Source organism: Oryctolagus cuniculus, chromosome 11 (genome assembly GCF_964237555.1).
Source record: "Oryctolagus cuniculus chromosome 11, mOryCun1.1, whole genome shotgun sequence".
Taxonomy (NCBI): Eukaryota; Metazoa; Chordata; class Mammalia; order Lagomorpha; family Leporidae; genus Oryctolagus; species Oryctolagus cuniculus.
This window is the reverse complement of record NC_091442.1, coordinates 92,247,625-92,260,191: the sequence shown is the minus strand read 5'-3', so window position 1 is coordinate 92,260,191 and position 12,567 is coordinate 92,247,625. Positions and strand designations below refer to the sequence as shown.

General features: G+C 36.1%; 1 protein-coding gene across 1 annotated transcript in view; it reads left to right on the top strand.

The window, feature by feature from the left end:
• ATP2B1 (ATPase plasma membrane Ca2+ transporting 1) overlaps window positions 1-6,372 on the top strand; it is a gene marked incomplete at its 5' end in the record, with an annotated part of 114,965 nt that extends 108,593 nt beyond the window's left edge. Inside the window, 1 exon segment of the mRNA NM_001101719.1 lies at window positions 5,633-6,372. Within this exon segment, the coding sequence (NP_001095189.1) occupies window positions 5,633-5,944 (312 nt within the window). The 3' untranslated portion in view covers window positions 5,945-6,372.
• Window positions 6,373-12,567: the final 6,195 nt, after the last annotated feature.

The window sequence follows — 12,567 nt, the reverse complement described above, 5'->3', positions numbered from 1 at the left end:
TCCTTAGTCAGCTCTTTACTCCTTCTTAAGATCACTAGAGAAAGCATTCTGTAGTTTTTCTTTCTTATAAATTATACTATTCTAATATGTCTTCACTATTAGTGGATTATCTTACTAAGTAAGTAGCTAAGCCTTCCTGAAAAGCAGAAAGAAAATTTGTTCTTCTAGCAAACTATAGCTTATGCTCCAAATCTGTCCTTTTGCCTAATTTTTATTAGAATAAAGCTGTGTTCATTCACAGTTTTTGCACTGTAAAGGCAGAGTTGAGTTATGGTAGAGATTGTGTGATCCTTTATAGAAAAAGTTTGTCAAACTCTGTTCTAAATAATGAAAATGTTGCACGTTAAAATGGATGAGCATTTGAGAAAATTTAATATGTAAGCACCCGACTTTGGAAAACAGCCTACAATTTTCTTTAGTGTTGCAGAGTATCTTTCACCTTACCATTGTAGTTATTCAAACTAAACACACAGTAGAAGTAATAATGAATATAAATTTCAAAAACAGGCAATCCTTTGTAGATATATTTAAGCTAATAATTAATTATCTTACACATTTAGAGCCACCAATTTGTATACCATGTTTTGAGCAATAATCTTATTAATTCTTTGTTGTCAAAAAAGATGGTACAGTTTTAGAAAAATGTATGGTTTTGAAGGAGTTATGCTCTTGAAGTCATTTGGTACCTTAATGTATTTTTCTGAAACCATATTTCCTCTATTCTCAACCTACAACAATTAACACAGAAGACTTCTGCTATCCCTATATGAAGAATTCTCATCACCAAGAATCTAGCAATAAATTCTACAGTGAACACCAACTGGATGTCCTTGAATTCAACTCGCTTCTGACACTACCTGGAAATAGTGTCAGGTCCCACTGACTGAGGGCTCTGTCTGTCCCTAAGCTTGTCCCCATTCTCACATCAGTTACCTGTCACAAGCCCTAGGTAACTTTGCCTGTGCTTCTGACTGACTGGTTATAAACTGAGCTTTTCACAGTCTCCCCCTCAGGCTCAATCCATTGCTCCAGTGATTCACACAACTCACTGCTCCCTTCTGTACCTGGCCTGATGGGTTTTTTGTTATTGTTTTTAAATTTTATTTAAGGTATACAGATTTCATGTGTTTACTGTATACAGATTAAGAACACAGTGATACTTCCCACCCTACCCTCAGCCCATACTCCCAACCTTCTTCCTCCTCCCTCCTCTAACCCCATTCTTCTTTTTTTTTATAAAGATCTATTTCAATTAGCTTTATCCTCATAGGATAAATTCTGCACTAAATAGTATGAAAATAAAAATGCTGTTCCTCAACAGTTGAGACAAGGGCTGTTAAAAATCACTGAATCTGAAAAGTGTCAATTTCACCTCTATAAATTACCTTTTAGGTACTCTTTTTTTTAATGATTTATTTATTCATTTGAAAGTCAGAGTTCCACAGAGAAAGGAGAGGGAGAGGGAGTCTTCACCCTCTGGTTTACTCCTCAATTGGCTGCAACAGCCAGAGCTGCACAGATCCAAAGCCAGGAGCATCTTCTGGGTCTCCCTCTTGGGTGTAGGGGCTTAAGGACTTGAGCCATCTTCTACTTTCTCATGCCATAGCAGAGAGCTGGATAGGAAGTGGAGCAGCTGGGACTCTTAACTGGCGCCCATATGGGATGCCAGCACTGCAGGCAGCAGCTTTACCTACTACGCCACAGCTCCAGTCCCTAGGTACTCTACTAATTACCACAGATCAGGGAAAACATACGATGTTTGTCTTTTTGGGGCTGGCTTATTTCATTAAGTATAATGGTTTCCAAATGCATCCATTTTATTGCAAGCAACAGGATTTTATATTTTTTTAACCACCATAGTTTTATATGTACCATAATTTCTTTATTCAGTCTTTAGTTGATGGACATCTGGGTTGATTCCATATCTTAAGCTATTGTGAATTTAGCTGTAATAATAAACATGGGTGTAGAGATAACTCTTTCAATGCTGATTTCTTTTCCTTTTGGTGAATTCCCAGGAGTGGGATGGCTGAGTTATATGATAGGTCAATATTCAGATTTTGAAAGTATCTCCATATTGTCTTCCACAGTGGCTATACCAGTTTACATTCCCACCAACAGCGGTTAGGGTACCTTTTTCCCATTCCTCCCAGCATTTGTTGATTTCTATATGAGAGCCTTTCTGACTGGAGCAAGGTGAACCTCATTGTGGTTTTGATTTACATTTCCCTGATGGTTAGTGATCCTGAGCGTTTTAAGTGTCTGCCATTTGACTTTCCTCTTGAAAAATGCCTGTTAAAGTACTTTGCCCAGGACTGGATTGTTTGTTTTGTTGTTGTTGAATTTCTTGAGCTGTTTACAGGTTCCAGATATTAACCCTATATCAGTTGCATAGTTTACAAATAGTTTCTCCCATTCTGTCAGTTGTCTCTTCACTTTCCTGAGTAATTTTGCAGTGCAGAAGCTTCTCAATTTGATATAATCCTACTTGTCAATTTTGGCTTTGCTTGCCTGTGCTTCTGGGGTCTTTTCCAAAGTTTTTGCCTATGCTGATGTCTTACAGAGTTTCCCCAGTGTTCTGAACTAATTTGAAGGTATCAGGCCATAGAATTAGGTTTTTCATCCATTTTGAGTGGATTTTTATGTAAAGTGTACAGTAGGTGTCTGGTTTCATATTTCTGCATGTGAAGATGCAGTTTTCCCAGTGCCTTTTGTTGAAGAGACTGCCCTTGCTCCAGGGATTGATTTTTAGCCCCTTTGTCAATGATAAGTTGGTTGTAGATAGATGGATTGATTTCTGGAGTTTCTATTCTGTTCTGTTGGCCTATACATTTTTTGTTTGTTTTTGTTTTTGTTTTTGTTTTTTGCCAGTACCAGGGTGTTTTTATTATAACTGCCCTGTAGTATGTTTTGAAATCTGATATTGTGATGTGTCTGGTTTTGTTTTTGTTGTGTAAGATTGCTTTAGCTATTCAAAGTCTCTTATCAAGTTTGCTGCCTGATGCCCAAATAATATTCTACTTCATACCTGTTTGCTGCTGGAGTTATCAAGGACAGTTATCTGTTTGCTTTGTAAATTAAGGACAGTTGGGATGCTTGCTAAACATCCGCGTGTATTAAATGTGATTTGTCAGACTTGACAATACAGCACTAAGGATGATTTATAATAGTATATTTAGCACAAGCATTGTTAACGTGCCAAATATAAAACATTTAACGTTGTACTAAAGGGGAAGGGGAAAACAACTAATAAATAAATTGAAACTATATTTGCTGCTCTTTGTCAAATTAAGGAACAAAGGTCCAAACATATGGAGAAATTGGGTAAGAGTGTCAAAACAAAATGAATAGATGCTGCTTTTCCTAGTATGCGTTGTGGACCATCAGCATCCACTTAGTTTGTTAGAAATGCAGTGTCCAGGGGCAGGTGTTTGGCCCAGTAGTTAAGGCACCCCTGTCCCATATTGACATGCCTGGGTTCAAGTCCATGATCTAATTACCAATTTGTTTATATTGTAGCCCCTCGTTGGTAGTAGGAAATGGCTGAAGTAGTTGGATTTTTGGCACCGCACAGGGAACCAGAATTGAATTTCCAGCACCTGGCATCAGCCTAGCATAGGCCTGGCTGTTGCATACATTTTGGGAGAGTCAGCCAGTGGGTGGACTTTGTCTGTCTATCCATCTATCTATATATCTGCCTCTCATTAATTTAATAAAAAAAAAATGTTGGCCTTTTGGCCCATGGTGAATTAAAATCTGCATTTTGACAACATCTCAATTTAACTCATTTGCACATTAAAGTTTGGGAAGCATTAGTTATTGATGCTTGAGGCAACACTGTTTTTGTAATATACTAATTTAATCTCCCAAAACAGCACAATAAGGGAGAAAATATTGTTGCTTCCCATTTTATATTGTTTGACCAGGATTCCTCAGTTTGTAAGGGGCAGAGCCAGAATTCACTCAGGTATTTTGCCTCTCTCTCACACTTTGACACTGCTGTGCTTTCTATATAAAGACCTAAGTTAATATCGACCAACACACTTTATGCACAGTGCTTAGTAAATCAGAGAAGATACCTTTGAGGAGGAGAGGTAAGGTTATAAGCAGAGGTCAGCACATAGCCCTATACTCTACATTATGTTTGAGAAATATGCTTTCAGATATCCATTTGAATAAATCCCATTGATTTATTCAGTATTGTCTTATGTGGTGATTTTAGTTAACACACCTTTTTTTCTAGAATGTGAAAATGGCAGTTACTTCCCTAAACATAAGTAAATGATGTCTTTATTATTAAACAGGATTCATTAGAAGCAAAGCAAAAGCAAATACCATGTTTGAGTTGACACAAAGTAAATGATCACCTATGTTGATCCTTTTTTTGAGAATCTGAGTGTCACTGGGTTAGTGAAACTTGATGCCTGTGGGCAACTATGTGTTCAAGTCTGACTACCTATTAGCCTTTCATTCATATAGCAGATTTCCAAGAAGGTGGATTGTTAGGCGATATCTATCTTTAAGAGTTAAAATTCGAGAAATCTTTAGAGGATGGCGCTGTAGGTTAATCCTCCATCTGTAGTGCTGACACCAGTTCTAGTCCTGGCTGCTCCTCTTCCAATTCAGCTCTCTGCTATGGCCTGGGAAAGCAGTAGAAGATGGCCCAACTCCTTGGGCCCCTGCACCCACGTGGGAGACCTGGAAGAAGCTCCTAGCTCCTGGCTTCACATCAGCTCAGCTCTGGCCGTTTTGGGATCATTTGGGAAGTGAACTAGTGGATGGAAAATCTTTTTCTCGGTCCCTCACTCTCTTTGTCTGTAGCTCTACCTCTCTAATAAATAAATAAAATCTTAAAAAAAAAGAAAGAAATCTTTAAAACATTCTTCTCTTGGAGAAATTTTTCACAGAAGAATCCTCAAGGAGTTGTTTGATATTGTTTTTATCTGTTCTTCCCCCAAGAACTATAGTAATTAATTTGTTTTAATTTGTTATAGAGAAAAAACACTAACACTTCATAGATAAATGGCATATACTCAAACATTTATAGCTGTTTAATGGCACCTAATAGATATTTATTTGGGTTTTGTCTTTATTTTTTAATTAAGGGAATGGGGGTAGATGTGAGTTCATTGTGGCATTCAGCTTATATTTGCTTGGCTTTTTCATAGTCGGTGACACCCTAATTCCTAGCATGATAAATAGTAACCCTTTGTGCTTGGTTTTGTTTACCTTATTTGAAGTGTTTTCAAAAATACATTTTGTTTTTAATTTTTAAAAAAATCAGCTAAGCTTGTGTATGGTTAAGTTTTTGTTTTGTTTGCTTTTGTTTTGTTGTGTTTTCTTAGGGAAAAAAATCCTATAAAATGGCTATTAAATATTTAGCCAGTGATACTAAATGAGATGATTACTTTGAATTCTGTACCTCTTAATTCATGGAGTATGTGATTTTGTTGTTCTGTAGTGTCCTACTAAAATATTCATTTTTTTTACAGTGTATTGCAAGTTCCACTGCATTACATGCAAATATGATTCACTCATACCTAGCTGTTTGTGGATTCAGACTCATAAATGAACCATTTTTATGTTAAGTGAATGGTGTACTGACATCCTTCTGTGTTTTCTGATATTACAGATTCGAGTGGTGAATGCATTTCGTAGTTCTTTATATGAAGGGTTAGAAAAACCAGAATCAAGAAGTTCGATTCACAACTTTATGACACATCCTGAGTTTAGGATAGAAGATTCAGAGCCTCATATCCCCCTTATTGATGACACTGATGCTGAAGATGATGCTCCTACAAAACGTAACTCCAGTCCTCCACCCTCTCCCAACAAAAATAACAATGCTGTTGACAGCGGAATTCACCTTACAATAGAAATGAACAAGTCTGCTACCTCTTCATCCCCAGGAAGCCCACTACATAGTTTGGAAACATCACTCTGATTGTAAGCTGAATGTTAACACACTAGCTGCATTGTAAAGAATCAAATTGAAACTGGGTCTTTTCACATATTGTGACGGACAAGATGATATTCTTGTCTTTGGACTTCAACAGAAGACACACTTGTACGAATGTAGATTTATTTTTTTAAAAAAAAAGCAAAGCTTTCTGCCAGACTGAGGGTGCTTTTTGGGGGGTGGGAGAAACGAACTGACAGATAAACAGTAACTCAGTGTAAGTGACCCGTGGATCACCAGTAGTACCCAAGGATGGTCCTGAACAGTGTATTAGCAGAGCTTTAGTTTATCTCAGTCCTTGATGGGAGAGAGGGAGGAGTAAAGGTGGGCAAGACAAAGAGCCCTGGATCATTGAATTGATATTTTAATTTCTGCTGTTGGCTGTTAATAATTTGGATTATTTATGTTTATAAATGATACAGATCTGTTTACAAGGTTTGTAGATACTTTTTTTGTTCCTGTTCATAGATGGGAAGCTTCCTTATAACTGATGCAGAGAAAAATTAGTCCTTCAAATACTGCTGTATTTTCAGGAAAAAAAAGGGGGGGGGGTGTTTCTATTGAAACTGTACTAAATTTTTGCCTACAATTTACCTTGTTAAATATTGTAGATAAATTGCTAATACTAATAGCCAAATAGATAACACTAATGCTTTGTTTAAAAAAACAAACAAAAAAAACAAAACAAAACAAAAAAAAAACATGAGCAGTGGTGTTCTAATGAAGTTATGGCATCTGTCCTAATTAGTTTCTTAAATACATTTACTACTTAATGGTTTTGGAACAACTGTTTAATTTTTAAAATTTTTGAAAACTTGCTAATAACCTTTTGTTCAGAATTTAGTAGATTGTTTAATGCAGGACATCAACTACATAATGAAAGATGCTTGAAATGCTTTTGTTATTTCAGGCAAATCAAATTAAATCAAACTATCAAACTACAAGAGAACCTTAGTCCTTTTTGTTTTTGTCTAAACTTGTGTTAGTTCAGTGATGTCTTGGTGAACTGTGAGTGAACTGTATTGATTTTTCTAATAAATCCTTAGAGACCTTCACACAGCATGAGGGCTGTTGGCATTTTGAAAAAGGTTAATAAATGGAAGCATCCATGTTTTCCTTTTGTTTTTGAAACTTGTTTGTAAGCATAAATAAATATGCCCTTTTATTAAATAAATTCATGGCAATCTTTTTTTAAAAGATATTTCAGCTTCTTTATTCAGTTCTGCATTTATAGTGCATCTGTCTGTTCTGTCTAACCACAGTTGAAATAAATTTCAAGATGGTAACAGCCCCATGAAATAATACTTTAATTCTTTGGTGGAAATCTGATAGAATCAAATTAAGAAAATTATCCCAATTTTGTCATTGACATATTCTTCATAGAATTTTGTTTATCTAAAATAGCCTCAGTTTCAAACATTAATGATCATCAATGTCTTTGAAGCATTTGTTTGATTCTTAAGTGGCCAAATTATAGATTAGATAAAATGAGATTTTATTTAAAAAAAAAAAAAAAAAGGTGAGAAAGCTTCTACAAACATGCATTCAGTTGTAGTAATTAACCGTATACTGCAGTGCCCATCACAAAGCCAACTGGATTCTTTAGCTCTCCATTTCTTTCATTTGTCTGCCTTCTTCTCTTTTTTGCCTCTTGTCTTTACCCTTCAGAAAGTGGCATTGTGTTAGGGTCCAGATTCCACCACATACACAATCCTCAGGCTGACGTAAAGTTTACAAGGACTGCTACATCTGAGATTGCTGACCCAGCAAAGAAACATTTAGATGATGGTGCTTGATATTTTTGGTGGGTGGGGGAAATCTTTTCTCTCCATCAATTCTTTGCAGTAATCCTCTGCAAGTCTTAGACACACATTGGCTCTGTCAGCATTTGTAACTGTACATTATTAATTCATCAGGTATTTATAGCAAATCATACTGTAAAAAGAGGTAGCATGATATGCTGGAAAGCATATTAGACTAAGAGTCTAGACCTGCTTTCTAGTCTTGGTTTTGCCATTTATGTGCTGCATGATCTTGGGGAAAATCCTTTACCCTGAATGAGGGTGGTGGACTAGACTCTATTTTGAAGAACCTTTCAACTCTAAAAATTGACCCTATCAACTGGAGAGCCTGCAAGGCATAGGGAATAGAGAAAAGGGAAATGTTTAAACAGATTTTTTTTTTATTTTGGTTATGCTTAAATATGAATGTAATTACCAAAAGATTTAGAAGTGCATGTGCTTTGGAGGATTTGTATTAAGCTTTTACAGTATTCATTTTTCAACTCAAGGCAATGGCTTTTTACACCAACTCTAATCCATAAACAGGTCCTAGGACATCCATGAAAGTTAGTAGCAAGACATGCTTAGTGTGTATTCCTCTCTTTGAGACACTGTAATTTCTACCAGAAATTTCCAGAGCATTATGTAAGTAGGAAAAAAAAAAATGCAAGCAAGCTGTTAAAGATCTTGGATCCCATTATATAGTATGTATAGCTGAAATCAGCATCTGTAATTCAATCACTTTTTCTCTTTTATCCTCTAACCAAAAAAAATTGTTTAATTTTGCATCCCAAATGTTTTTAATCTTTGTATATTTTTTAAAAATCCTTTTCTCCTCATCATTGCCTTTTTTGTGGTTGTAAATAGACTTACTTGCACTTTGAAGATGAGTTATTCCTTGTCATCTTACAAATATGTGATATGGTAATTTTCATAACAGATGTCAGTTTTGAACCAAGAAATGGTGATTTGTTTATAAGAAAAAAACTGGCTTCATTTCTGTGAAATTGCTCTTTGAAAATTTCTTTTTACACATGTAAGCCAACTGAGATAACCGTGATGGTGTTGATTTCTTTCAATGATGCTTACCATCTATTTTAGCCACTGAGCCTTTTATTATTTGTCTATTTGTAAAGTTTATTTGTCTTAACTCATTTAATAAATATACTGTTTATCTGTTTCTGAATGGGGACTGAACTTTTTGAATAATGAAATTGATTTGAACATATTTTGGAATTTTTTCTACTTGAAATTTTTAAAAGCTAATTGATGAAAATCCTATAATGTACTTGAAATGTTATGGTTGTATTGCAGTGAATCCGTGTTCTGATATGCATGATCTTGCCTCTAAAATGAAAGTGGGTACATTGTCCCTACTCTCCTACCCACATCTTCAATCCTTGTAGCATAATAGATCATTTCTGCAATCCATGGGAGTGTACTGTTTTTGTGTTAAAACAGACTAGCTTAACTATTAGAGCTTATTTTTTTAATTAAATAATTCAAATTTGTCAATAGCAATTATCTGAATTCTACGGAACAAAATAAACTTACCCTTAGTTGGGTTTTATAATAAGTTATGAACATAAATTAGCAATTTTGTTGAAATACTGAGTAAACTTTAGCTATGAATACCATAGTTTTGATTGGTATAAATTTTTGGTAAATTATTGAGTATATATAAGTATCATATTTATGACATGAAAAATATTTTCCATTTCATCAAATTAGGTTCTATCTATGTATTATATATTAGAATTGAATTTTGAATTAACTTCTTTCCAAAATGAGAATGAGAAAAGGGAGCTTCTTTGAGCCTTTCCGTGTTGATAATTTCCTTACCCCTGCCTTTGGAGAACTCATGTCTTATTGAAACTGCCTTCTTTCTTTATGTTTTGTTCATTTTTTTATATATGTTTACTTTCATCTACTTGAAAGGCAGAGCAAGAGAAAGAGAGAGATCTTCCATCCGCTGGTTCACTTCCCCAAATGTCAGCAATAGCTAGTGCTGGGCCAGGCCAAAGCCAGGAGCCTAGAACTTCATCTGGGTCTCCCACAAGGGTGGCAGGGGCCCAAGCATTTGTGCCGCCATCTGTTCCCTTCCAGGATCCATAAACAGGAAACTGGATGGGAGGCAAAGTTAGCCAGGACTCGGTCCAGCACTCCCACGACGTGGGCATCGGCTTAACCAGATGTGCCACTATACCCTTCCTTCTTGTACTTCAGTGAGACCCTTCTGTCCAAATCCCATATTAATCCTTATCTTTTTAAATTGCTATGTTATACTCCTGTAGATACCCTCCCCAAAAGAAAGGATTCTTTTATTAGCATGGTTATGCTATCTTGCTGCAAATAATTTTAAACTTTTCAAATAATCATTCATGGTGTTTCCTGTGCTAAAGCAGCTGGTCGTTGTGGTTCGGTACTTCTGTCATCAGTGTGTGTCGAGAAGGAAATCGTTTCTCCAGATGATTTTCTTTTCAACAGATTAATAATTTTGTCCCCTTAAACTTTCAAATGAGTTTACTTTTATGCTTTATGTCTTAAAACTGTTTTTTGACATTTTGCCTATTTGCTTATAAAAATGTTTCCATTTATACATGAATATACTAAATGTAGGCATATGTAATCTGTTTTCTGATTTCAAGATGTCATTATTTAACACATCATGTTACTGACTCAAAAATAGTAAATTAAGGTTAAAAAAAAAAAAAAAACAGGCATATGTGCTTACACAGTCTCCATCTCTGGCCCAACTTTCATAGCTTATACCATATCCCACAAAAACCAGTTCCCGAGTCAGTAACACACATCCAGGTTTGGGTTCAATGCCTTGCTAGAATTCTCTTAGTTTAAATCAGGGCTTTTTTCCAAGTCACTTTTAGACCACTAGCTATTAAAGGAAATATTGTCAAACATAAATTAGTATGTGATGTATGCTGAGCTCTTTACATAGATTATGTAAGTAGTAACAACTCTGTGACCTACTTTATATATTGGAGAAACTGAGGCTTAGGTCATTAAAGTCACTTCCTGTTGGTTACAGGCCTTGATAACAGAGCTGGGAGTCACACTTGAGGTAGCGCCTTACAAGAGCCCAGGCTGGTGGCCAGTGCTGTCCTAGCATCCTGTTAACCCAGGTCACAGCTTAGTGCACAAAGTTCTGTGTGAAACTTAGTGCTCTCTTTATGTTGCTTCTCCATTTGTAATAGCAAGTGTTTCAGAGACACTCTTAAGAATCTTCATACCCTTCCCAGAAGAGGATTCAAAAGGCAATCACCAATTCATAGGTATAATCCACCTTTTCTCCGCTAGCTGCAAAGTCAAAGATAAATCCGTAAAATGGTTTTTAATAGCAAGTCTAATAAGAGGATTTTGTGATTCAGTACTTTGAAGATGAGCATGTGTACTCAAAGTTTCGTGACTAACCTATTAGTTTAACGGCATTGTTTTATTTCCTAAATAATTTGGAGCGAAAAACCTACTGTATTAATGAAATCATCTGTACCTTTCTCTGTTTTTGCAATTGGTATTTGCTGCGAAATTTTTTAAGTATCTTCTTGACAAGGAACACCTAAAGAATAGAATGTTTTGCTTTCTAACTTTTTTTCAATGAAGAATTTTGTTCTTCCTGCAGTGTTTTCCTTGATGAAGTTTCTTAATGCTGTAATATTTAGTCCAAGAGGGTGATTCTAATGCACATTGGACTTTAAGTAGTCAATGTTTTAAAATGAGAAAAATTGCAGCCATTTTTTCACTACCATGTTTATGGTTTGTGAACAGTGAATTGGTTCCCCTTAGTCTGTAAAAATTATGCCAATTTTTAAACATCGTTAAAATCTCTTAGTGGTGATAAAGTACCTTAGAACTTTTTCAGTAAGATTGCTTTTGGAATCACAAATATTTAATGCATATTTTAATGAATAGCCTAAGCATGAAAGTAGAAAAAAAGAAAAGCTCAGGAAGGGAGACCTGTGGTGTCTGAAGTTAGGATACTTTTTATTTTTCATCAAGCTTTTCTTTTGATTAGCTTCTGTTTCTCTGAGAATGGTAAATTTGTAATATATTCTTAACCTTATTTTCTGCTATAGATTTATGATAAGTAGTAGGTCACAATCTCTGAAAAGTGGTCAGGGAGAAGCATGATTATAACAGCAAGGCCAGACCAGATTTCTGGAGCCCTGATCCTTTCAACATCTAATGCCAGTGTCCATCGCCGTTTTTCCTGTGCCCCAAATTTGATCTAATTACCGGTTACTTTTGTGTCTTTCATCCTTATCTTCTCTCCATTCATTTGTTCAACAAGTACTTGTACCTGTCAGAGGTGTTCATACTATTCTGGACTCCAAGAAGATGAAATAAGGTTTGATTCCATCCTCTTAGGGAATTTATGTTCTGTTGGGTGACAGAGACCTTTGTCAGGTAGTAGGGGATGAATTTTTAATTGTAGTGTGGTTAGAGAAGCCCTCACAGGTAAGGTGACATTTTAGCAGAAACCGGAAGAAAGAGTCAGCTGTGTGGCTGTCTGGAAAGCCTCTAGGCAGAAGTTTCAGTAGGTGGTACTTGGCAGGTTTGAGGAACAGCAAGGAGGCCAGGGTAGCTGCAGTTGGGTGAACCAGCCAGAGTGAAGAGATACATTTAGGGGTGTAACCCATGGCAAGAACTTCAGCTCTTAATGCAATGGGAAGCCAATGGATGATTTTGAGCGGAGGCGCCAGCAGGATCTCTGGCTGCTTGGTCGAGAGGGGTAGATTGGAAGGTAGGAAACCAGTTAGCAACAGCCGCCTTTTTCAGACACTCCATCCTGGCTGAGCTATTTCTGCTTTG